Here is a 25,698-nt window from a genome sequence, read left to right as displayed (position 1 = left end):
TTTTTGGCATGGGCGGACGCTCCCAGGCAGGTATGTAGGAGAGACTTGAGAGGCGGTACGTAAACAGAGTGGGCGAAGATGGCGTCGAACAAGAAGAGTGGTGGAAATAGCAGATTGGAGAAAGGTGTGAATGGAAGACGCTCGTCCAAACACAAAGAGGGTCCAGTGGGTGAGTTTTTATGTGTCGTGCCGGCTTCGTCACATCCTCCCATGTCCCTTTAATAACGTCTCTCTTTTGACCCCCTCTCCCCCCGTGTGCTGCCACCTCCCGCTAGCGTGCGTTAGCAGCTGCGTTAGCTGGCCTCTGATAGCCGAAATGAACAAATAGGATTTAAGCCGCTGGGTATGTCTCAGCTGCATAGGTCATATGATTGCTGACACAAAACGAGGATGTACTGAGAAAATATGTGCGTAGAGTCTTTAAAAGAGCTGCTAAAAGAAGTCCCCGGACAACCTCATTCCCTGATATGTCTATAGTAACGAGCATCCACCGGTCACGGCTTCGGTATGTGTACCGTTAGTTGTAGCAGTGGTAGTAATGTCATCGCTGTAGTGCATTTTGAGATTGTGTGACCACGCGTTGGATTTATATTCACTTTTCACGCTCTGTGCCCCTAGTCTCGACTGCTGACACTGACTGGACCCACCTGGACAGGTACTCCTAACATAAACATAGAGGAAGGGGGGGGGGGGGCACTGCAAGTGGATTAACCTCTTAGTGCAGCATATGGAAGGGAGGCGGGCTGGGGTGTTCGTTGTTGCTTTGTGCCAACTGTGCATTAATTGATTAAGCGTATTGATAGGGTCACCGATGACGCTGTGTGACATGAGAGCAGGCTGACACATGATGGTGACGAATGTGCAGCCTGCGAAAGAAGGTAGCAGACTTAACGGGATGCTGCCTGCAGGCACTATGGATCTGCCGTTATGACTAAACAAACTCCCTCTGTTGCTCTATTCTGTTAACTGGGCCACTGTCACGCTGTAAACTGGAAAAATCCAACCAGTCCTAAAGCACCACTACTTTCAAAAGGCTTCCTTCGCTTTGTCAGGACTTAAACAATGTACTACACATTGTCTGTGAGCTTGCTACACTAATAAAATAATTTTAGCTGCCTATTTGTGAATGGTGTGTTTATAATAGCCTTAGGCCCATATAATGAGATTAGGAGAGGTTTTACCTAATCTTACTTGTTATGTGAGGTTCCCAACATGCTCAGTTTCATCAGATCTAATTATCAGGGTTCTAATTTTCTTCTTTGTTGAAGGTGTTATATCACAGATCTGAAGGGAAGCCCTATATGCTCTATGTGGAGGGGATGTGGAGGCTCATTGTTACTAGTTTCCTGTTGTTGAGTTTGGCCTTGTGTGTATGTTTGGCTCTGATTGGGAGAAGGGTCAAACCTTCCTAAACTCGACACTACAGAGCCCCCGCTGTTGCTGCTTCCTCTTGCCTGTGGACTATTCTCAGTTTGCTATTTATATAAAGCCTGCCTCCTATAGACATGACACTTTTAGAGTATCAGATATCTGGCAAAGTTCAAAACAACAGACTAGATACCATATCTTGAAGAAGAAAAACGTATAAAAGCACAAATGGTGGAATTTTACCTTTAACACTGTCAGACAAATGTTGAGACTTTCTAATTGCATAGATAGATGAGGATATTATGCTGTGATGGTGCGCTCTACTTCAAGGAACAGTCAGCGTGTTTTCATATCCTTGGACCTAAAAAGTACCCTGACTTCACATTTCCCCAGAATGGGTCTATTTAGGTTTTACAATGAAAAGCATAAGAGAGCCATGGCTTTGAAATGACCCAGACTAGATCAGCACAGTTAATCATACTGACAATAAGAAGAAGCTCAAAGACATTATGCTATGCCATTAGAGCAGCTCCTGTAGGCTTTTCAGAGTGGAAAGACAGGCCTGGCTATAATTTGTGGCATAAATGTAAACAAACAGGTTTTTCCAGAAAAAGGTACAACTCTTTCTTTGTGTCTCTTTTTATAGAAGTTACACTTTACAGCAGAAGTGATAAAACCGTAATGGTAAGCATCCACTGCTTTGGTAAAAACCAGAAAGTACGGTCAGAAAGCTCACACCTCAACCAAAGTTGTCTGTACTTAGATATTTTAATCATAGCGTGGCCTGCAATTTTCACCAACTTTCTCTGAGTTTTGTTTACAGGGTTTATCTTAGCTAATAAGCCTTTTTCACAGCTGACACTTTGACTCATCTTTGCAGGAAACGCACCGGTGTTACTAATAACATTAAGCATTGATTGAAATTCTAATCAGTAGCTATGACAGCGTGACAGTGAGCCATCATGGATCACAGCAGGACTGAAGGGGCTAAATGGAATTCAGATCATTAATGTGATTATTTACACCTGCGCTTTTCCTTTTGTGACATGTCAGGATATTTAAAATGGAATAAGGCTCCAGATAAACAAGCAAAAAAGCAACAAGTGGGATAATGGAATCACCTAACAACAGCAATAACAAAAGCAACAAAAAAAAAAAACAGAATTTTTCTGTGACACTCAGGGTCCTCTGGGTATGTCTACGTGTCTCTGCATTTCTGTGAGTGGGTGAGGGTTCATGTTTTCATTCCAGTTTTATTGGACCAACTGTGATATCAGACAAGAAGTCTAAACTAAGGTCATATTCTCCCTAGGAAGTAATCTCTGAATTACATTCTCATCCTTTATCTTGGTGTGTGCATGCATTGTCCACGCTCTGTATTTGTTGCCAAACACTGGTATTTCACAAGAGCAGGCACATGCAGCTCGTTTCTGCTCCGTAAACAACCAAAAATTTATGTTCAGAGGTATTACAGAGGCAGGACCTGTTTTGCAGGTTTAATGTTTCATGACTTAATGTAATCATAGTAATTACTGATGAAATCATTAGTTGATTAATCAAACCTATTGATTGTCATTTGTTTTTCGAATGCTGGTCAGGGAAAATTAAAACATTACAGTGTTGTTTTGGGCTGTGGTAACAAGTGTATTCATTATTCTTAAATGTTAAAGCCCAAATGATAATTTAATTAACTTTTATTCAGTAGATTGATTGATAATTATTGATTTTTACTGCTTTTTTTCACATTTGTTTTTGTTATCTAAAAATAGAATGGAGCACCCAAGACGCAATTAAAGGAAAAAGCTACAATTGAAATATTGTTATCATCCCATAAGCTCATACTTATGTCTCTGTCAGTGTCTGTTGTGATCTGCCAATTAGGTTGAAGATCACAGGGGGTTGCAAGCTGAGCAGCCAATAGCAAGATAGCCCACTGTCACAGGGAGAAAGTTAACTGGGCCAGGGTTGTTGATATCCTCCCTTCGCTTTTAAAAGAGGCACAGGAGGGATGAGGGAGAGGAGACAAAAGGACAACACATTGCCTCTGAGTAGAATCGGTATGACAGGCTGGCATACAGAGGCTGACAGGGGAAGAGCATCGTAGGGACAAGAGAGCGACAGACAGACAGAGGGAGAACAAAACCAATCGGAAGACCTTTTCTCTGTGCTCCCTGCTACCCCTCCCTCCCTCTCTTTCTCTCATTCTGTATCTCTTTTTCTCCATGCTCTCATTGCTTTCGTGGAAGAGAGGAGACAAACAAGGACAGAGCCTTGAACTCAGAAGCTGGTAAACACTTTTCCTTTTTTCTCTTCCAGCCTATCAATAGTTAGTCTATACCATCAATTACATGCTATGCCAGAGGCAGCCTGCAGGTATTTTTATACAAACCCTCAGTTGACACTGTTATAGGCCCCACGGGAGTCATTAGTGTCCGTAATGTCAGTGGTGTTGGCTGTTGTACATGACTTATTAATACCCACTCTCATCTATTTTTAATGTGGAGAGACTAGGTACAACATAGTGGTTACAATGGGCTTACAGTGACCACTTGTTTCAGTGAGACAGTAATGGATGATGCAGAAAATTTGGGGGTAATGACAGATTTTGTAGATTTTATGGAATAAAAATTAGCATAGTCTGTAATATGGCATGTGCAAAAGTTTTGCCACCCTACTGAGTCAGTAGTTAGTAAAGTACTGACACCCCTGTCCCAGCAGAGATGATTATGTAAATAACAACAGTTGCTGGTGGACAAAAGGTGATCTGATGAGAAGGTGATGCATAGTTGTACCATAGATGGTATATTAACACCTGTCCTGGCTAAAGTGTAGTGACAGCTTCATTATTTCTCTAGTTGAAGGTGCTCTCTTTTATTAAACAAAGTCTTTGCTGGGGCATGGCATGTTTGAACTCTGAGTGAGCTCTTGATAATTTGGTACTGGCTCACATAGCTGTGTTCATTTGCATCATATTTGCATGTGATATACTCCCAGCAGTTAGAGAGGGGTGTAATGTGTGCTGGCTTCATTATCATTAAGCAAGTTTTAGAGCGGCTTATGCTGATCCAGAGGTACATAAAGTTCACGCCTAGCTTACTCTGTCAACATAAGGCCTATTGGTTTGCCTAGCTGAGAGAATTGTACCCCCAGCTCTAATTAAGCAATGTAATTTTAATTTTGGCTTTGCGCCCAATCTGATTTGACTGCTATAGCTGGTCCTGCAGCATGGCATTTGGGTGACTGCTTGACCAAAGCGCTCACTGCGGTCCCCTGAGGCTACACTGCTGTGATTGTGTTTATGACTGATGAATATGTATTTATAGATGTTCTTTGTGCTGTCTCTTGGTTTTTCCAGTTTTACGCTGACGTAATGAGTTGAGTTGCCACACATTAAGTAACTATTCATGTGTCGTCAAGTTCAGAACATTCACGGTGTCTGTGTAATGCCCGGGCTCTTTGCCAAATCCTGAGATGGAGCAACAATCCCAGAATTGTATGTGTGTGTTTTGTTGTTAACTGTTGTATTATTTTAGTACTGTGGGCTTTCTTCATTGATCTGTATGATACATGTGTATCATTAATGTTTTCATAACATCAGATAAGTGTATACAACCTCCCAGTTTATGCATTTTGTGTCTGCCTGATCCGTCACTCCCGTTACACCACATTCCTTATGAATCAGGCAAGCTAAGATCCACCCAAAAATATAAGTAATAATATTTTCACAATCCTGTACAGCTTAATTTTGTTTGGAAGTTTCTCAAAGATGGACTGCAGAGAGTCAAACTACAGTGGTGTCATGTAGACACAATTCCTTAAGCTTTTTCAGACAGTTAATAAGGAAACAACTCCTACTGTTAATTTACAATGAATCAAACTCAAAAACTGTCACCAGAGATCACAAATTCAAGTCTTGATACTCAGAGGCAGCTTAGGGAGACAGCTGGCTGTATTTGTAGACTGCAAACCAAATTTCATTTGAATAGCACAATGTAAATTCTGTTTTGGCATGGAGATTCTCTTGAAGTCATGGGACAAGCTAATGTCAGATACAGTATTCCTTTCACATGGTTCATTAAGCCTGAGGAATGGATAGAACTTGATATTGTAATGAAAAACCTATCAGCACTGTACTGCTGCTTTGTTGTAGTCCCTTCTTTTGGCTCTGCAGATTTGTCTCAGTCTGTATCTAATATACCCCATGGCCAAGGAAGGCCTCCTAAATTCATTGGGATATTCACCACAGGCTTGATGGCAGCATCACACACAGATATACACAAAAGGTTTAGTGTGAGGAGATAATTATAACAATTTGGTGTGTGACAGAAACAAGCACGGGAATCGAAGTAAGTGTCTCATTGATTTTGTTTTTGTTAAAGGGCTCAGTTATGTAATATTTGGGTTTCATGTTGGGTGTGTTTAGCCAGGCAACATGCCTCACTGGTTTTGGCTAGTTTTTTTTTTTTGATTTTTTTTTTAGCATAATCTAAGACAGTAGCAGTGCTAAATGCTAGGACGGACAGTGTAGAGATTGGCCAACCCCAAAACATTTTGCAGGAAATCTGTATGGTGGAATTCAATTATCCATTGCTAATTTTTAACTGTGGCAAATCAGCTTTGAAAATTGAAAAATGTGCCTATAGAGGGACGTCTTTATTTTTTAAGGCATGGTAAGTAAAAGCTCTTTCTGAAAGAGAAGTGGAGTGAGAGGGAAAGACAAGACGGGAAAATGAGAAGATGGGCAACTGGAGAGATTTTTGATGCTGTGTGTGTGTGTGTGTGTGTGTGTGTGTGCACGCGCGTGCGCGCTAGAAGTCGTCTGGCTGATAAATGTCTCTTCCCAGATGTCGGGGTTGTGATTCCTTCCAGCAAACTGAAATTGCCTCACCTATTACTCTTCCTGAATGGCAGGCAATAGCAGAATAATTGTGCGATTAGGGCTCCATTATTTCTTTGACCCTCAAAACAATATTTCACTGGTGGAATCTATTCACTTTTTAGCATGCATAGGCAACCTTCACTCCACATCTCAAGATGTCGCTTTAGGGATCTGTGAGGAAAACGCTGTGCTGTTTTTTCTCTTTGTAGCCATACCCTTAGTTGAAGAATAATATAACAAAAGTTTTAGGATGGTTGTGAGTTAATTCCGAGGCTGGCTGATGTCATTTTGCTGTTCATTAGTTTGCAGCAGAGTCTTTTTTAAAGAGTAATTCTGAACTTAACATTATTCATTATTTCTCCATTAAGACCAAATGTGCACAGTCCATAACAAAGAAATTATTTTCCTTCCCTCTGTCCACTTGGGAGGCACTGCTGTTTCTGTTCTTGTTTTATTCTCCATGTGTCCCTGCTTCACTCTCCTCTGTCTCTCACTGCGCCAGTCACCCTATACAGTAAGTACCAGCTAGCCGAAGGAGTTAGGTGTTGTGGAAACTGAGGTCTCAGGTGACTCGACAGAGGAGCTCAGTACAACAGTGGGAATCCAGCAGGGACATAGCGCTGGATCTGTGTTTTGCCACGTTAGGGCAGAAATATGAGTACACTTGATAAACGCACTCAGCTGTGTGTTGTCAGCTGTATACCTTCCTTTGGGACTCTTATGTGAGTGTGTTTATGTGTTTTTGTCAGTGTATGACTAATCTACATTTGTTCCCAGCAGCATGACGTTAGCAAAGGGCTCTGCTCTCTCCTCCTGTTCTATGCATGTCTGCCTAAATCTTGGTGGATTCTTGCTGCTTAGCCTGGATTTACATCATTTAATTTCAAGGCTTGCTTAACACGTTTCAATCAATGAGCTTTCATACACCAGGCTGTGGGGGATTAGTTAATAGGGGTAAGAGAACATTATGTAGGACATATCTAATGATATCCCACTTGGTACAGTGTCTACATGCTGATTACAGATATGGGTGTGGTGTTGAATAGGGATCAGGGTGCTCCTTTTTATGCTTGCAGGACCGGATACCATCTGACAATCAGGTTTTAACAAGTACAGCATGATAGAATGTCTTTGATTATACAAATGTGTACATTTGAGGTCAGCGGGGTGGTGTAATTAGTAGCAAGATAATCGGAGGGTGTTAGGATACATGCCTTGGTGAAAAGTGTTTCTTTACTGGAATACATAATAATCACATTGATAAAATTATGCATCCTCACACATACAAAACTAATGTCTTCCTCTGTTTCATCCTCTGCCTTTCTTCACCGTCTCATCTCTCCCAGTGATGGACACCAAGGCAGTGTTTGCGGCCCTCTACAGCGTGTGCGAAGAAAATGCCACTTTCTTCTCAGGGGGGGCTAAGGGGTCGCAGGGTGATGCGGCTCGGCGACTGGTGGATGCCATGAAGCTGATCCAGGAGCACGCTCGCAGTCTGGAGCCCGTCATCTCTGGCTTTGCTGCAGTTTACCATCATTTTGACTTTGACCCACACATACCTGCTAATGGCTATCGCTCGCTGGTCAAGGTAGGCTATGGGATATCCTCAGGTCTGTGTGTGTGTGTGTGTGTGTGTATGATCATGAGAGCTCATTTCAACTCAGTGCAGCTCTGAGAATAATAAGCCCCCATACTGCAATACATTCTTATCAATATTCTCTCCACACTGTGGGAAACTACTCACCAGCACCTCTTTGCCTTGATATCGCTTTGTTCCAAGGTCAGTCCATTTGTTTTACAGATTGATTTTATGTTGCAAATCAGGATAGATAAATTCCTCCAGCTGCAGAATATCTACCACTACTGTACCCATTGTACTTTATCTTTTACACTTATTGATGAAACATCATGACCTTCAGTGGCTGCAGCCCACCACAACTGAATGAGTCTAGCAGAGCAGCAAATGAATGCTGCTCTGTTTTCTGGCCTCTTGAGTTCCACATTTTTAATCCTTCTCATCCCCACAGTGCTACTCTGAGTAATCTGTAACACCCTGGTGAAGCGGCAAGCTTTTCATATGCTCGCTTTCAGGCATGCTATCACACATCATTTTTTTTTTCCCTTCCGGCTTACCACCCTAATCTTAATTATAACATAAGCAGACCCAGAAGACATGACTTGTTAATGATTGCACAATTAAAGAACATGATTTGCTTTGTTATAATTTTAAATGCTACATATCCATTTTCATAAAAGACCTGAAGTTCATCATGCATTATTCCTAAGATACATATCATATAGGTACATATAATTCTATTGATTTCATGACAATGGTGGAATATTTTCAAATTATAGATATCGCATTTTGCCAAAATCCTCACCAATTTTCCTCAAAATCTTTTTGAGATATTCTCCATACTTTTTTTAGGTGGTGCGTTGCTGCCTTCTCCACATCATCCACAAGGGGCGCTACATCACTGCCAACCGCCGCAGCATCTTTTTCCGAGTAGCGCACAATGCAGGGGAGATGGAGGCGTACTGCAATGCCCTGTGTCAGCTGCGTGCCCTGCTCTACCTGGCTCAACGTATGCTACATGACAACAGCCATGGCAACCTTTTTTTCCACGATGAAAGTGGCCTAAGCGAGAGCTTTGTCCGCGAATACTCCTCCATGCACAAGGGGTGCTTCTATGGCCGTTGCCTGGGGTTTCAGGTGAGAGGAGCAGCATGGAGTGGGAAAGATAAAAAAATGAGAAGAGTGAGGAATGAGGAGGGTTATAAGTAACAAGACCTCATGCTTGATTGTTAAAATCTAGGATTTTATGTGATGCAAAAGTAGGCCACTGGGAAGAAAGGAATCTGCTGAAGATGGAGGGTTGAGAGGATGTTAATTTACTGCAATAAATCATTTCGCAGAATAGAAAAGGTAATGAAAAACAACCGAAAGCTCTCTCTCGACACATGCAGACAAGCAACTGAATGTACCCATATCTACAGTTCTGGCAAAGGCACTCTTACATGTTACTGTCCACATTACATTCTGCAGATTCTAAATATTTCTTTAAATTTGTTATTATACTAGAGTTTGATAAGTACAGAGTGAAGCCCCCTACACGTCTCCCCTAATCTGTCAATCAAAAACTATGGATTATTTTTGAAAAAGAAGTGACCTGTTCTGGGAGTTATTTGTCACTGCCCTGCTGACATAGCAGTTGACCCTGTACAGAGAGCAAGAGTGGTCATGTAAAAGCCAGGAAAGGAATGCAGGGCTATAAAAGACTCTTGCTGCCCAAACCTGCAAGTAAAATGCAGTGAGGAGAGGAGGTGTATAGATGGAGGGAACGCTCCTCTTTACAGCCATGGCCTCTGTTCTTAGTTGAGTTTAACGAGAGAAGCTGAACCGTTATCGGACAGAGGTCGAAATGAACCCACAGGGGAAAAAATGATGAAACCTCCCTAGTACTGGCTGAATTAATTTATAATGTTTAAGACTCATCTGATATTCTGATATCCCATCATTAATGTTTCACTTTCTCTGGTTGAGTGATTGTGGTTTTAATTGTATTCTGTGTCTTGTTTTTTAGTGAGCCATGGATAGTGGATTAGAATTTAAAGTCCGTCTTTGTTTTTGTCTATCCCTGAATCCTCCCTCCTCCCTTCAGTTCACTCCAGCCATTCGGCCCTGTCTCCAGACCATCGCTATCGGCCTTGTGGCCTTTGGAGAAAACTACAGGCGCCATCAGTCAGGAATAGGTCAGCATCATCTTGTTTGCAGCTGCACCCTCTCATCATCCACCCACTTCGTTGTCATTCATAGATCGTACTCATCCATGCCCATGCTTCTACATTGCTCCTTGGCCCCTGACTGTGTACCTTTTGATGTTGTGTGTTTGGATTGTAGATGCTCTTTCATCCTTTTGGAGTCTTGAGGGCTAGCTGGTGTGCTTCTTCTATATTTGAGAATGCTTTGAACATGCACACAGTTATGTACAGAGGCAGAGATAGAAGAACATGTGCCATCGTGTACACATTTGCACCATGCTCACATACACAGATACACGTAAATATTTAAAATTCAAAAAGGAATTGTTCAACTATCATGGTTTTTTTGTGCTCTGTGCTGCACCACAGTGGAGGCAGGAGGTATTGCACCATATGGTGAGTGTACTGTAACCCTCTGCCCCCTAATTGTAGTGTTTTGTAGTGGACTGAGAGCCTATATGACTAATGAAGAAGCTGCTTTTATCCCACAGCTCCTGTTATCCTAAAATCTTCTGCACACAGCACTATAAGCTGCATTAGCTGCCTTGTATCTGTATTTTAGTCAAAGCATTGATGCCTGAGCTATAACAATTCAGATCCTTAACTTTTTTTTTACTGTCCATCCTTGACTCATTGCAGAGCATTAAAAGCAGGGTAGAATTTGATTGTAATACCATGAAATGCTTCTGCTTTAACATGGCACTAGCACAGTAGACTTGAAACATCCTTGTAATGCTGTGAGGACATAAAAGCCAGCTCACGCTGTTGAGTTTGACAACTCAGTTGTAGCCACATCACTGAAGTTTGCTGTGTTGTTGCTCTGTTTCCACTTTTTCTTTTCTTCAATCCTTTCACCGTCCTTCTTTGGCTGTCTCAGTGAGTTTATGTTTCCGATGTTTTGTTTTATGTGCTAGGGTCCAGCCACTGCAACTTTAATGTTTCCTCATTCCTGCCCTCCATCCTACTGTCTGTCTTTGTGACATCTTTGTTCTCATCCCCGTTATTCTGAACTTGTCTTTGTCTTTACAAATCACTTTTCCTTCCCATTTTCACCACCTCCTCAATTATACACATTCCTCTTTTCTTTGAACTCTACTCTACCATTTCTCTTCTCACTTTATCCGGTCTCTGGTGTCTTCTACCCCTTTTATATACCCTTCTCATTTTGTCGTCCTTCCTGCCTTCCCCAGGTGTAGCAGCCAGCTCTTTCTTTACCTCAGGGAAGTACGCCATCGACCCAGAATTGAGAGGGGCAGAATTTGAACGTATCACCCAGAACCTGGATGTTCATTTCTGGAAGACCTTCTGGAACATTACTGAGACAGAGGTCCTGTCTGTGAGTAGACTGTTAATGCTTTTCTTAACACTCATGGACAAACACGCTCCTTAGACATCTGTAATCTTCTCATCCTGTCATTGCTAACCCATGTGCACAGACAAGTGCACTGCCCTGTTTTTAATTTTAAAACTGTATCAGGGATATTTTACTTTCTTCTGGTAAAAGTACCTTTCTATCATTATGCATTTTGGCCTACAGGCTGTTAGTAATAATAGAGTGGAATTCAATTTATTCAATGGAGTTCATGATTTATTCATCCGGTTTCTCTTTCTCTCCAGTGACCTGACTCGCTCTGTAACTTGCACTCTCTCTGCCTCTGTGTCTTTCTGTCTGAATCTCCATCTCGCTCTCTTTTTTTCTCTCTTTTTCTCCATCATCTTTCTCCCGCCAGAGTCTCGCCAGTATGACATCCACTCAAGTTAAGGTGAACCGGGCTCTTTCTGTGCCCCCTGTGCCCTTTGACCTTCCCCTGGCGGCCAACCACAGAGCATCTGTCACTATAGCTCCACCATCAGCGCACATTGGCACTGCTCCGGTTCAGATGAGGCTCATCTCTTATGACTTACGTGAAGGACAGGTACTTAAATCATTATTCAGTTTACACTACAGTGTCACAGTAAAAAAAGCCTTATAATTTCAAATTTTACGTTAAACCTGAATAGCTCTCGTACTTGTTTCACACCACTTCCTTGTAGCCTTTCTAAGTATTAAGCATTTGTTGTGTGACCTAGTTTGTGACAGTTTTCCTTTTTAAACAACCTTGAATATACCAGTTGTACAAATTCTTAAAAATAATCTAACAGTATTTTAGGATATCTGGTATTTCTCCAAGCTGCTCAAGTAAACGACAGCTTTGAAGCATCCCTATGGATTTAATCCCCTTCATTATCTCTCACTCTTTATTTCTCTGTCATAGGTATCACTCTCTCTTTTTCTACTCTGTCTCCCACCCTAATTCTCTCAGGAGACTCTCTCTCTCCAATCCAAGCTTGTTCTCCTCCTTTTTTGTGGACTGGCACTTAACCAGACATGTTATCAGCAAACACTTTCATCCATTGATCTTGCTCCAACAAAACAACAGTGTCCTTTTTAATGTCACAAAATACAAGCCTGCATCAGCAGAAACCCTTCCTCTTAGCCACAGCTTCCCTCCCTCCTTGTTTCTGTTAATGAATGGGAATTAGTGTGCGTTCATGCAGGCGCAGGAAGGGCTGGCAGCAAGCTGCTGCAGAACAGCTAGTTAATCCCTCTCTCAAAGGAGCCCTGTTGCTAACACTAGCAATAAAATATATTAACAATGGAAAAAAGGCTTTGTTTGCAGTGTACACAGACAGTGTACAGACAGTGCCTCTGAGTGAGGCAAACATCACTATCTGTCATCATCTGATGTTTTTGGAATATTAGACCTGAACAATAGACCATGGTTGTTTGTCTGTTAGTTTAGCTTCTGAAATAATAATTCTCTTTCTTCCCCTTTCCAGGACAGTGAAACTCTGCTGTCTCTCTCCCGATCTGAGGGGGGTGCCATCTCTCTGTCATTGGGGTTGAAGACCAAGCGTCTCCCCTCTTCTCCCTGCTTGCTGGTCCATTTCCATGGGGGAGGCTTTGTGGCTCAGACCTCCAAGTCCCATGAGGTGAGATGGTTCTCTCCAACTGAATCTAGCTCACTAAAGTTTCCGTACTCTGACTAGAAGAGCAGTGCGATTGGTTTTATTTTTCAGGAGAAACTCCAAAAGACTCTTCTCTTTCCTTTATCACATCTGAGTGACTGTATTTGATATTCATTATGGAGCACTTGTAAAATGCAGGAAGCGGCAGTATAATGTGTCATGGTGAACCTTGCAGCTAAATGTTGACAAGACTGCACCTCTGCCATTAGACACCTGGCTCAGATGCTGTTTTTTTCAGAATTTGAGCCATTATGTCCACAGAGGTCATTCAGCTAAGTTCACCACCTCATTCCTTCAATACTTCAATTTCTGGTTGTGTTATCTCAAAGTAATTGTAATTGAACCCCAACTAATTAAAGTGATGAAGAGACAGACACTAGTTGACGGCAGAGGAGCACAGGGGTTACCAGTCTGAGTCTCTTCCTCTGTCAATTGTGTGGTAGGTAATGAGCCGTTAAACTAATTATTTTGTAATTAATCCCTGAAAACTTAACAGAGGCACTTTGCCCTCCTTCCATGCTGTACTGGTAAGGTGCACACAAAGCTGGCTCTTTCACATAAATCCTGTCATTCACTTTATGCTCACCCCTTTTTTTTCCTTTTAGAGGAGCAGCCCATGTCCTGGGTTTGATTTCTAGATTACTGTGATGGAAAAAGGGACAATAGCACACATAGGTGCTTAACATTAAACTTGACCCTGCCAACTCCATGATATAAAGTCTGTAATGTCTTATTGAGCTGATGTGTAAAGATCCAATCATTGTCTGGAGAATTCACAGTGAGTGAATGGCTGTGTTGATGACGTTTCTATCATTCCTCCTGCATGCTCCAGTACCACTGGCACGCTCTAAGCATGTGCCAGCCTTTGAGTATTTTTCAGTAGGCAAGAACACGTCTCACATGGACAATCTCTGTGAAAAAAGCTGTTGATCTTTCTTGTCATCACTCTGCAAAGTACTTGTTTTGTGAACCAGATTTATCAGAAGTTTACAGAAGTGACAGTGTAAGAAATGGTAGCCTTAGGAAGCAATCAACCGGCTTACTTCATCTCAAACATGATTTGAGGCCCCACCTATCTCTAATCATCTTACGCTAATGTGGTCATATGTGGCTGTGTGCAATCTTTATGTGGCATCAGGTTGCTTATAGCTACTGCAAGACAGGCCTCTGTGAAATCACCAAGACATGGGCATCCTTGATCTGCAGCTGCATAGCAACCAGAGGATGAGAAGGAGCAATCAGGGAAGGGGGTGAGCAGGGCTGTCATGTTGAATTAACGGAGAATTGTACAACCCCACAGAGAAAGATTACCCCGGGCACTAATGCAAGACTTGTCAGACTATCCTTCTCTCTTCTTTTGGCCTCTACTTTTTTGTTACATCCTCCCTCTCAGTCTTTCTGATATCTCACAAAATCCTTTTTGTTCACTTAGTGTCCTTTTCCACATCTCCTTCCTAACTTATTTGGGCAACACATACTTGCCTGCCTTCTTTTTTTTACTTGGAGCCGCCTGCTCGCTCAATTCCTCAGGCAAGGCCAAGGAAGAAAGAACAGAAAAATGGAAGGTTTCTCTGAGGGCAGAGACCGGTGTTGTCCCCTGTACTCCTCATATCTCCTTCTGCTGTACCCCTTCCTTGATCCTATCTGTCCTGTCCTATCCTCTGGGTGAGATGGAGAGTTCGACTTCAGTGGCAGGAGCCTTTGGTGCTCTCTGTCCCCAGTGATTCTGAGATCACAGGATGAATGTCCTGACATCTGTGCATTTAGCAGCTTGGGCACTGACCACACACACACACACACACACACACTAAGTGTTTGGACAGCAGAGGTATAAGCTTGCAGATTAACTGCTCTGCCTGTCTGAGAATGAGTGGGAAAGCAGGTCCCATTAATTCCTGCTTAGAGAACAGATCTGGGACCCTCTGAAGTGTTTGTGTTTGTGTGTGTTTTTTTCTTTGTGAATAGGATGTGTGTATATAAGAAGAGTTTCCTGAGTCATGTAAAATTAAGCAGCCTTGGTCCCTTCCCAACAAAAACACACACGTACCCCTACTCTGCCTGGTGGGCCATGAACTGCCTGAGTGACAGACCTGCTCATGGACTCAGGCACATGTTGACACTCATTGCAGACTGGCAACAGTGACTGTTGTTCACACTCAGTTGAACACACATGCACACACACACCTCAGCAGTACCTTTGCTGATTTCAACAAACCCACACTGCCTGACCTGAACAGTGCTTGAACTGTATACACATTCACTTGTCAGCGGTCTCACTCTAAGATTTATTGTGACACATAGGGCTTTAACACAGCACAGCTGACTGCTGGGGCTGCTACTTTGTTTTTTTTTTTCATATTGAATCAGTGGTTGGTGAGGCGACATACAAACATACACATGCTGTGCTTTTTCTGGTAGTATGAATGGAGGGCTGTTGCTTTCACCACCAGCTCTGTCATAGCCAGTCAAAAAGGTGTTGGGAGAGGACAAAGATAGAGAAGGAAAGGAATAATGCTTTGTGGAAGTTTTGATGCCGTTCTCACATTTCAAGGTCACTGCATTGCGGATGTCAAGTAAAGCACTTGCCTTAGATTGGCATGAGAATAGCAAACACTTAACCTGACTGTAGCAACAAGAAAAAGAGAAACACAGTATTCTCACGGTGAGTTTGTTTTTGTTGACAATCTCTGTAAATCCACACTATCCCCTTGTCTTTTTCCTTCATGCTTTGCAAACTAGGACATGTGGGAACCTTTGTTATTACCATATGAGAAGAGAGGAAATGGAGGTGACTGTGAGGGCAGCGCTCATTCTCCTTTTGTCTAGACAATAAGCCAGAAAGCAGACAGATGACATCACAGGGACACATAATTTTCTAAACTTTTTTATCCTTGCTTCTTAATGTTCACCCCCACGTGTCTCATTCCCACCACATTTCTCTTTCTCTCTGTCTCCCTGCCTCTGTGTTTTATTGTGGCTGCTTTTGTTTCTCATAAATTTAACAACATATAATATATTCACCATGAAACTGAGTGTTTTTCCATTCATAAATTCACCCCTCCACATCCTCCTGTTTTCTGTCTTGTGCAGCCCTATCTGAAGAGTTGGTCCCAGGACCTCGGTGTTCCCATATTGTCAGTGGACTACTCTCTGGCTCCTGAGGCACCCTTCCCAAGGGCCCTGGAGGAGTGTTTCTATGCCTACTGCTGGGCTCTGAGAAACCACCACCTACTAGGTATCAGCACATCTCACAGTTTGTTTGTTTGTTTATACATTGTTTATATGCTGGCCTTTATCTACCCTTTACACTTACTGTTTACTTCTTATAGTCAGGGGGAATGTATATGCAGTAGAAATGGTATATACCTTTGGCAGATAAAAGAAAAGAAAGATGTTTATTAGATTTAATGAGCAGGCACAACAGAGGGGTAAAACCTATTTCAGGGTGAAGGTGTCCTGTGAACTGCTTCTGTAAATCCTCACCTATGTTTACCAATTCCCTCTATCTCTCAAGAGGATTCATTTATCACTCTCAAAGTAATCATGCTTCAGCATGATGTCTTGCACCGTACCTGTTGCCCTGCAGTCTCACACAAATTGCTGTGATGCTCAATATTCAGGCAGAAAACAAAAAACATCTGGTCGGTTTGGGCTACATCCGACCGCTGGAGCACAGTATGTCAAATTAACAGTGAATGTAGTGCAGTATGTTAATGTTGTAGTACAAGACGACAGTGTCACAGCCATGAGGCAGTCAAAAAGACAACACCCCCTCACAGCAGCCACATATTCAGCTGTAATACGGTGGAGAAAAGATACTGTTACTTGATATGTGTGTTGCAGCTCTGTGGATTTCTCATAGATGCAGAAAAATACTTTTTTTTTCATGTCTCCTTAATTTGTGTTCCATTTTTACATTTTTCCCTTTGAATTCTTTTTTCTTTCCCCCATTCTTTCTCCTCTTTATTCAACATTCCATTTTTATCTCTCCAGGATGGACTGGAGAGAAAATATGTCTAGCTGGAGACAGTGCGGGAGGCAATTTGTGTGTGACGACATCATTGCGTGCTGCTGCCTTTGGTGTGCGAATGCCAGATGGCATTGTGGCAGCCTACCCGGCTACCCTGCTGACTGCCTACGCATCGCCCTCCCGTCTGCTAACACTTATGGATCCCCTGCTGCCACTCAGTGTGCTCTCCAGGTGTCTCAGCGCCTACGCAGGTAGGAGTTTGTGTGTGTGTGTTTTTTCTCAAAAGAAATCAAGCCAGCCTTTTTTTTTCTGACTGAAGTTGAGAATTAAGTTTAGATATATTTTCCTCCATTTTCTTATTTTCAAGCACCTCTGCATGTCTCTGCCATCTGCTGCTCCACATCACACATGCTTCTTACATGACGGTCTAGACTAGTTGTGGGATTGTTAACAGTAATAATGATGACAACTATTTGTGTAGCATAAATGAGTCCAAACTGATGTCTTCAAAGTCTGGTCAACAGCTAAAATACAATACACTGATATTCAGTTTATAATGATGTGAAAAGCAAGCAACATTTGGCATTTTGAAGCTGTAACAAGAACATTTTTAATACCTTTACTTGATAAATGACTAAACCAATAAATTGACTGGAAAAATTGAAATAATGTCAACTAATCCGTTCTGCAATTCATTTCCATTTCTTAGCTTTAAGGCCGTTATAAACTATTGTATTAATCATAAAATAGTTTCACTTTCTTGGATCTCATAATAATAGTATAAAAATATTTTGAATTTTTGAAGTTTTATAAATGACAAAAAGCTTCCAGTGCTTTATTTTATACCATAAAAATGCCCCAGAGTAAAGTAACAATTCCACTTAAAACCTTATTGTTGGTTTTTGTGTTATTGCTGTTAATGCATGTAAATTGCTGGATAAACTCTTTCAAGTGTCACAGAATGAGAATTTAGGAGGACTGCAGTAATATACCAGCTATGCCAAAGTCTGACACAGAGATATTGTCTATCATGAGTCTCTTTTCAATAACTGAACTAAAGCACTAATCATTTTCTATTCACTCCTGTCATCACTGAGTGTTGCTATCTATAATACAAATTGCTGGGTGGTAGTATTGAATCCACTCCGTCTGTGGTTTCTTTACTCTACTGTTACAGCTTTCCTATTATTGCTTTTCCATCTTCTCTGTTGTTTCTCAGTCATGCTTATTCAAGGATAACAAACACACTCTCTCACATCTATCTTTGCCTCCTAACTCTTCCTTTATGTCTCCTTCCCCAGGCAATGAGCCGCAGACTGAGAAGCAGGTAGAGAAAGTTAGCACACTGAGCCTGGTGAGGAGAGACACAGCGCTGCTGCTGCGAGATTTCCGACAGGGAGCCTCCAACTGGATCCACTCTCTGCTGGATCCCAACAGAGCCTCCCCCTCCCCCAGCACAGCTGCAGAAACGCCACCAGGAGCTACTGGTATGCCACCTTCTGTGACTGTGTGTGTGTGGGTGTGGGTGTGGGTGTGTTTGTGCATGCATGTGCAGTCAGGTGGGAACATTAGACAAGATGTGGGTGGCATAAATGTGTTTTGCTTCGCAGTTATTATGTTCAAAGTTTTCTATAGATACAATCTGCCAGTGTCTTGGATTATATCCATCTGCTGAAAGTACAAATCATATCACTCAGGGATGGGTGGGAGGGTGTGTACCGCCCACGTTTTCAGTGTGTTCATTAAGCCAATTTATTTAAATAAGCCGAGCGCAATAACATCAACTGCCCCAAAGTTCAGTTACACCCCATATGGAGGAGGTCATTGACATGGATCCCTTTTATTCAGCATTCAACTAACCAATTATCACTTTATCCCACCCTGTTGCAGAACAATCCTGTGGTGGCATTCATATCAGTTCACCAGCAGCAGGGCTCTGACGGTAATTGTTAATTGTAGCCACTGTAAATCAGGTGGCGAATCGTAATTTCCCCGGTGTCCCCTTGGCTGGGTAACACCCCTGCAGCTCACAAGCCCAAACTAATGAGAATGTCATCAGTGGGTGTACATTATTAAAAGGCCATCATGGTACTGAGATGGTTCATTATTAAAGAGATGGGAGATCGGTAGCTCTTTGTGAAGAGACCAGCCATGACGACTCTTACAGCTGTGTTTTGACGGCTCGGGGCGGGCGGATGATATCACCATGACAGCACTATTTGAATTTCCGCCACCCACTTCTCTGCTCTTGTTCCTGTTATATGCCAATTTGCATTTTAGGCTTTTAACTGTTGGCTGTCAACCAGAGGACGTACGATGAGTGGAAACACTAGAATAAGTAAATGTGATGCACTTCTGTGTTTTTTTTCCTATGTCCTCCAGCTGTTATTGGCCTCAAGTGAATTAGACGGACCCTCTCAATTCTTCATACACTTTATAAATTACATGGTTAATGTTCAACATTTTTTTTCCTCTGACACCCTTAATTTTTGTTTTGCAAAATGTCACCTGCAAAATTTTACACTCTCTCTCTCTCTCTTTTTCTCGCTCTCTCTCTTAGACGCAGTGAGGAAGAGCATTTCAGAGGCATCCATCTCTTCCCCTCACGCTGACCCCCCTGTACCCGCAGAGCCCTCAGAGTTCCCCACCAGGAAATTATCTGTTAAGAGTCAGACTTGCCAGGACTTGGGATCCCACAGTTCCACTTCGCACAGTGCACCGTTGCTCTCTGAGCGCACAGTATGTCATGCTTGAGCATGTTTACATTGAGATTAACATGCTTCTCAGTTGATGCTCTTATCCAGAAGAAGTTAACACTATTAAATAGCTAACTTAAAAGCACACTAGGGTTTTTGTAGGAATTTGCCCTGTGATTAAATTGAAGGTTTGTAATTCGATTATGATTATTGCACCATTGCAGTGAAGAAAACTCACACCAGCACCCCGTCTATAATTAGGTTATCTCTGCTTTCATACATCTTGACTTAAAAGGATTTAGCATATAGTTGCAGCTTTTTTTAAGAGGTCAGGCATTCTGTTAGCATAGAGAGATTTTGGCCCTGTATCATACAATGCTGTCTGCCCTGCAGTGATGTTCATGTTTCACCTCAATGAACTCAGCTGAGATTATGTCACCTACCCCTCATAAACAGATTTGGCTGTAAAATGCTGACTGAATATCAAAACTTTTTGGTTTGTGTGGGTACTGGCAAGGTATTACAGATTATCCTTGCATGTTATTTTCATACACGCAGGCTAGATTAGTGGCTGGCTTGGGAAAAATAGCAAGCGGAGGTGACGTAAGATTTTAAATATGCTTTTCTACTTTGAAATAGGGATTGTTCAGCCAAGACTCTCAGGCACTGAGCCAAGGTTTTTAGGAGATTTTCACAAGGACAAAGTGTTTTTTGTGTGTGTGTGTGTGTGTGTGTGTGTGTGTGTGTGTGTGTGTGTGTGTGTGTGTGTGTGTGTGTGTGTGTATGTGTGTGTGTGTGTGTGTGTGTGTATATATATATATATATATATATATATATATATATAACCAAATGTGCCTGTCAAATATTTTATGCCTTATTTCCTCTTATTTCTTATTTCCGTGACATTACATTCTCCCTTAAGCACTTGGTGCTGTCTGACCTCCCCTGAATAATTTCTTGTCCCTTCTGTCACATAGCCAGAAGATGTGAATTTCTTCCTATCCAAGGATGCGGATCCTTCCATTTCTAGCGACCTGTCTTCAGTGGCCATACCACCCCCTGCTGGAGAGGAGGGATTGGAGCTGGAACACCCCAGGGAGTTCCCCCTGGGGTTTGAGCCACTGCGCTCAGAGCAGCTAGCTGAGATGAGGGTGCAGAGCTCTCCGGTGGTCAAGGACCCTTTCTGCTCACCTCTGCTGGCCCCTGATAGCATGCTGAAAGGCCTGCCACCTGTACATATAGTGGTAAGAAGAACCAGCAGATGACACTCCACCAGGTCAAATGTTGCTCACTCAACTTGTGTATTAGATAAGCTATCAGTCAGCATACTGAAGAGCTTTTGAGTCACTGCTTGTCTATATTCAGCTGCAGGTATGATCCTATATGAGAAAGCTGATTGTTCACATGTCAGCTAAACAAGTTTTAAACTTTGCAGATATATTGTCAAAGCAGGCAAGAGCAGACCAAAATTAGGTTTGTTTATCATGGCGAAGACAAGGGAGGTGGAGAAGAGGTTGGAGTGGGAAAACAAAGCAACTTCAAGATGATAAGAGATCCAGAGTACCCAGGACTATACACTGCAGCCAGTGGAGATGGAGTGTGATGGAAGAGATGGGTGAAGTTGAAGCCTGCTCTCTCTTGTGAAAAGGGTGTTAATATGAAAATGAGGTACTGATTTTAAAGTGGCTGGAGTGAGTCAGCGAGAATGTAAAGAAAGCAGGGACAAAAGAGGCCGGGACGCTTGGCTTCCTTTTCTTCATCCCTTAATTAAGATTCTTGACATGTCTGAAGGGAATCCTAATTTGCTTTTCACCATTCCTACCCCTTCCCACCCTCTCGCCCCCCCCCAGGCTTGTGCGTTAGACCCCATGCTGGATGACTCTGTGATGTTTGCCAAGCGTTTGAGGAGCATAGACCAGCCTGTCACTCTGTGTGTGGTGGACGACCTCCCCCATGGCTTCCTCAGCCTATCACAGCTCTCCAGGGAGACGAGGGAAGCTGCCAATGTGTGCGTGGAGAGAATTCGCGCCGTCTTCACTCAGGAGGACACGCCCCCGGAGCCACGCAAGCACCGAAAGCTGGAAAGGACCGATAGGGGCGTGCCGGCCTCTTCTGGGGAGGTCGCTCCTCTTTTTGCTGGCCCCATTGAGGGAAGGGAGTTAGCTGTCGGGAGAGGGGCTAAAATTGCTGATGGGGAGGGCTTAGTTGCTGTGGCAGCCCAGAATAACACTGACGCTGGTGGTATTGGGGCTTAAATAAGGTTAGATAAAAAAAGAAGGACTGCTGTTCACCCGAGGAGTGAAGCAAGAGAGTAAATGAAAGTCAGACAAATTTAGGCAGTGCAGTGCCTATACAAGGAAAAGAGAGAAAGCATCCTAAAAAGCAGAAAAGGGGGGAGAGGGCAGTCTTAGAGAATGCCCAGTTTTTGAGAGACAGAATTGTAACTTCCTCTGCTTAACAATTCTTGCCACTTGTCTGTGCACCATCATGCACCGATGCAAATTTGGCAGACAAAACGTACACGCCCACAAAAGACAGTCATGTTTAAGAATAAAATGGTAATTTAGCAGCTACTTAGATCAAAGACCAACACTCACCCACGCATGCAGCACACATACTTAACAGAGTTGCCGTTAGGCTGCGGAGGCTCGGGCATAAAGCAGCGCAGAAGATTCTTGAGACGAGGCCTGAATGGGTGATTCATCTAGGCCAAGGCAGTCATTTGAGGCCCTAATCAGATGGTGGTAGGCACACTATATGCTTCTGTATGGAGTCATCCTTATCAAAATGGCCACTTGTCCTTTAGGGAGCCACTCTAAATCACACTTAATAACTCCACATTGTGTTCTCCATTACGGCAGTTTGGCAGTCAATACAGCTTACTTTGTGGATAGTAACTCTGTTGACTCTCTCCCAAATAGAATTACCAAGCTAAAACACAACAGACTGAAAGGCTCAAAACTGATTTACTTGTTTCTTGAGATTCTGTGGCAGTTTTTAATCATATTATTAACCCTATACAGTAGTATTACTTTTGTTATTTATATCTTTTTTTCTGTTGCTGCAGTATAATCCCTGAATCATGACAGGTTTGTTTGTTGATTTATGCACTATATTATTTGTTTAATGTAATCTTATGCTGTTTATTCCACATTTTTTGAATGTGTTCAATATTTACCTCTGCCTCCTTAGCCACAGCTGATCCAACATACCAGGACTTTCCAATTAAACTTATGTTCTACTCTTGGTAATGCACAGAGATAGCATAAATGTGGAATATTACACAGGGACACATTGTCCTCTCTAGGTGCTTCCTGATGTTTTTTTGTAGTGCTGATATTACTAATGCAATGATTGCATTTTATTGATTACTAAATGAAATTTGTGGAGATGCACTGAGATGCATTATTTTTTGAACACTAGTACATGCTTGAAAACCTGAGTCCCATCTCAAGTATTTAAAGAGCCTCAACAACAATCATAGCTCTGAGATGTCTGAAAGAGGCAAGCAAAAAGCCCTGCCTTCAGCTATCAATACATATTTTAAACTTCACTGCACTGATTTCCTCTCAGGTTGTCCCAGTTCCTCGCCAGGCGTTATTGCTCACTACTCTACTTCTCTGCACAGTACGCAGTGTGTCAAAGTACCACTTCTCTCAGGCCAGGGGATTTCCTACCTGACAACCTGTTTCCACAAATCAGAGGCTTTTAGGCAAAGCTCGAGGACACTGACCAAGAAAATAGTTTGTCGGAGTGCTGTGTAAAAGCCACTGAACTTGTATTTGGCCCACTAAAAGTGGCCGGCAGTCCATATTTTGTATTTCTTTTTTGCTCCCCACCATTACATTTGGGGTTGACTTTGTTTTCGATAACCTGAGGACACTCCTCTGAGCAAGATGCCACTGAAGCACTTTGAAGTGCACAAAAATGCCCTTCAGAGGGTCAGTCCCTCTATCAGGTCCAACTAAATATAGATGCCAACAATGCTGGCACTGTCCTGCCCTTGCCTGGGCTGGGGTTGCCAGGTCTGTAGAGAGGGATGCTGTGTGATGAATAGGATTTAGCTGAAGCTTGGAGTGCAAAAATCCTCCCCACCCATAGAAGAGCAGGATTTTCAGCAGCAAAGTCATGCTACAGGATTAGACCATGCTAAGTTCTGTCAGCTCAGACTACTTACTGCAATATTTTTAGTCAGATTGATGGAGAGAACCACAGCCATGAAGAGGCGGGAAGTAATACACTCATTCTCTCAGAAGTTTGCACTTGCTTTACTAGCCACTGTTTATGCTCACTCTGCACTTTTGCAGTAGTTGGTTTGTCAATCCGTGAAGTGTATTTTAGGCTTGAGCTTGTATACATGTCTCTGTTATATGGTGCCTGAGTGTGTGTGCGCTCATTCACATGATCACACTAGTCTCTCAGTGTGTGAGAAACATGAGCTCACACACGGGCACGTCCTCTTTGTTTGTGTCGCGTGTTCACATTAAGACAGGGTTGGCACTTTACAGTTGAGAGATTATTCATAGCATTAATCATCTCTTCAGAGCAACCTCCATGGCACAACAGTTTTTGTTAATATACATGGGCTTGACTTCATCAATGCTGAAAACTCCTCCGCCTTTGAAGCCCAGCAGTTGTATAAATTACATGAGCTACAACAAAATGTCAAAGAGTTGTGTCATATTTATTCATTTGCTGTGTTTTGACCTTCACATGCCTCTTACCCTTGATGACCACTGATGCATCAGGCTAAACTGAGTGCAAGTGATGGACCAGAGGGCCTATTTGGTGTTTTGGACAGATGAGTTTGCAGAGAGTGAGTAAGTGTTATGTTTAGTTCTCCCATTCTTGACATTATTGTTGTTCCACCTATGCTTCATATGTGCTGCCTGTAACTGTGATCTGAAATGTTTGATTCAGTATTGTTTCAATTAGTGCCGCTGCTTCACTGTGTGTGGATAATCCACAGAGCATCTTTATAATCCCAAATTGTTCTTGTGAGTACAAACTAATTTTAGTGGTTCAGTGTAATATTGCTTTTTTTTGGTTGTTCAATTATTAGGTTGTGCAACATACCTCTACAGGTTTACTCTTCGAAAGCTCCTCTCAGCAGAGATTTTCTTTGCCCCAGGCTGATTTTTGATGAAGTGCAATGCAAAATGCAACGCTGCTGCAAACATGAGCCAGTCGGTTCAACCATTAGGTCAACATTTACAAGCTATGCAGTTAGACACCAGCATCACACTATCAGTGCTTTATGTGGCTATGTCAATTCTTGTTGTGCAATGTGTTTGGATCACCTCAAGGTTGGACTTCATAGTTAGCATACCAACTTATATATTGCAAAACTTGTTTTTAAAGCAGATTTAACAGGGTTTCTTTGATGCTGAATTATTTTGCAAATGTATCGGTGTGTTAGACTGACCTCAACCACCTCTCAAAAATATGTCCTAAGGAGAAAAATGCTTTTAGTGTATCAGTTAGACATCTTTCATTTATGGTTAGTTTTAAGCAGAACCAAAGACTGAAGTCAAGAGTCTTGAACAAATGTACTGTCCTAGCTGTTTAGTGTTCACTGTATATGGTATTATTGAAAATGCAGGTGCTCTGCAGTGTTGTAGCCTGTCTGCACTCCATATGCAAATTGCTCCGCACTATAAAATGCAGTTTTGATGTAGAATATAATTAGCCTTTAAAAACAAAAACAAGCCATAGACTGGAAACAAAGTTGTTTTAAGTTTACTTGTTGTTTTTTTTTAATTTTTTAATTTTTATTTTCCACCACACCACAAGTGCAAACCTGTGAATTCAAAAAAGAATGTGTATTAAACATTATATAATTCATGTAGATAGTTTTACTTTCAGATTTGTTAACCAGATCGATTGCAGATTGATTTTTGACTGCATTTTCTCTGCAGGTTTCATACTAGAGTGTTGTATCTGATATGCCATGAGTAGGCTGGATTCTTCTTTTGTTAACTTTTATCTAAATAAATATATTCTCTCATGAACAA

At 42.2% G+C, this 25,698-nt stretch overlaps 1 protein-coding gene across 3 annotated transcripts; it reads left to right on the top strand.

The window, feature by feature from the left end:
* The first annotated feature begins 17 nt into the window (after positions 1-17).
* Positions 18-25,698, top strand: lipeb (lipase, hormone-sensitive b). 3 transcript variants are annotated; one of them, XM_018672452.2, is made up of 14 exons: positions 73-169; positions 3,615-3,655; positions 7,594-7,835; positions 8,676-8,960; positions 9,910-10,000; positions 11,200-11,345; positions 11,740-11,925; positions 12,830-12,982; positions 16,109-16,253; positions 17,012-17,239; positions 18,290-18,475; positions 19,549-19,727; positions 20,662-20,928; positions 21,535-25,698. In XM_018672452.2, the coding sequence occupies exons 3-14, from the start codon at positions 7,596-7,598 to the stop codon at positions 21,937-21,939; spliced, it is 2,511 nt and encodes an 836-aa protein (XP_018527968.1). In that variant the 5' UTR covers positions 73-169; positions 3,615-3,655; positions 7,594-7,595; the 3' UTR covers positions 21,940-25,698. The 3 variants fall into 3 exon arrangements, with proteins under 3 accessions (XP_018527967.1, XP_018527968.1, XP_050931946.1); XM_018672451.2 differs by lacking the exon at positions 3,615-3,655 and having other exon boundaries at positions 18-169; XM_051075989.1 differs by lacking the exon at positions 73-169 and having other exon boundaries at positions 3,346-3,655.

Source organism: Lates calcarifer, linkage group LG15 (assembly GCF_001640805.2).
Source record: "Lates calcarifer isolate ASB-BC8 linkage group LG15, TLL_Latcal_v3, whole genome shotgun sequence".
NCBI classification, from domain to species: Eukaryota; Metazoa; Chordata; class Actinopteri; family Centropomidae; genus Lates; species Lates calcarifer.
This window is presented reverse-complemented; position numbering and strand designations above follow the sequence as displayed.

Coding starts and splice junctions, on each gene's coding strand:
- lipeb (XM_018672451.2), top strand. CDS start 79: ATGGCGTCGAACAAGAAGAGTGGTGGAAATAGCAGATTGGAGAAAGGT. Junction 16,254..17,011: donor GAGAAACCACCACCTACTAG/GTATCAGCACAT, acceptor TTATCTCTCCAG/GATGGACTGGAGAGAAAATA. Junction 18,476..19,548: donor AACGCCACCAGGAGCTACTG/GTATGCCACCTT, acceptor TCTCTCTCTTAG/ACGCAGTGAGGAAGAGCATT.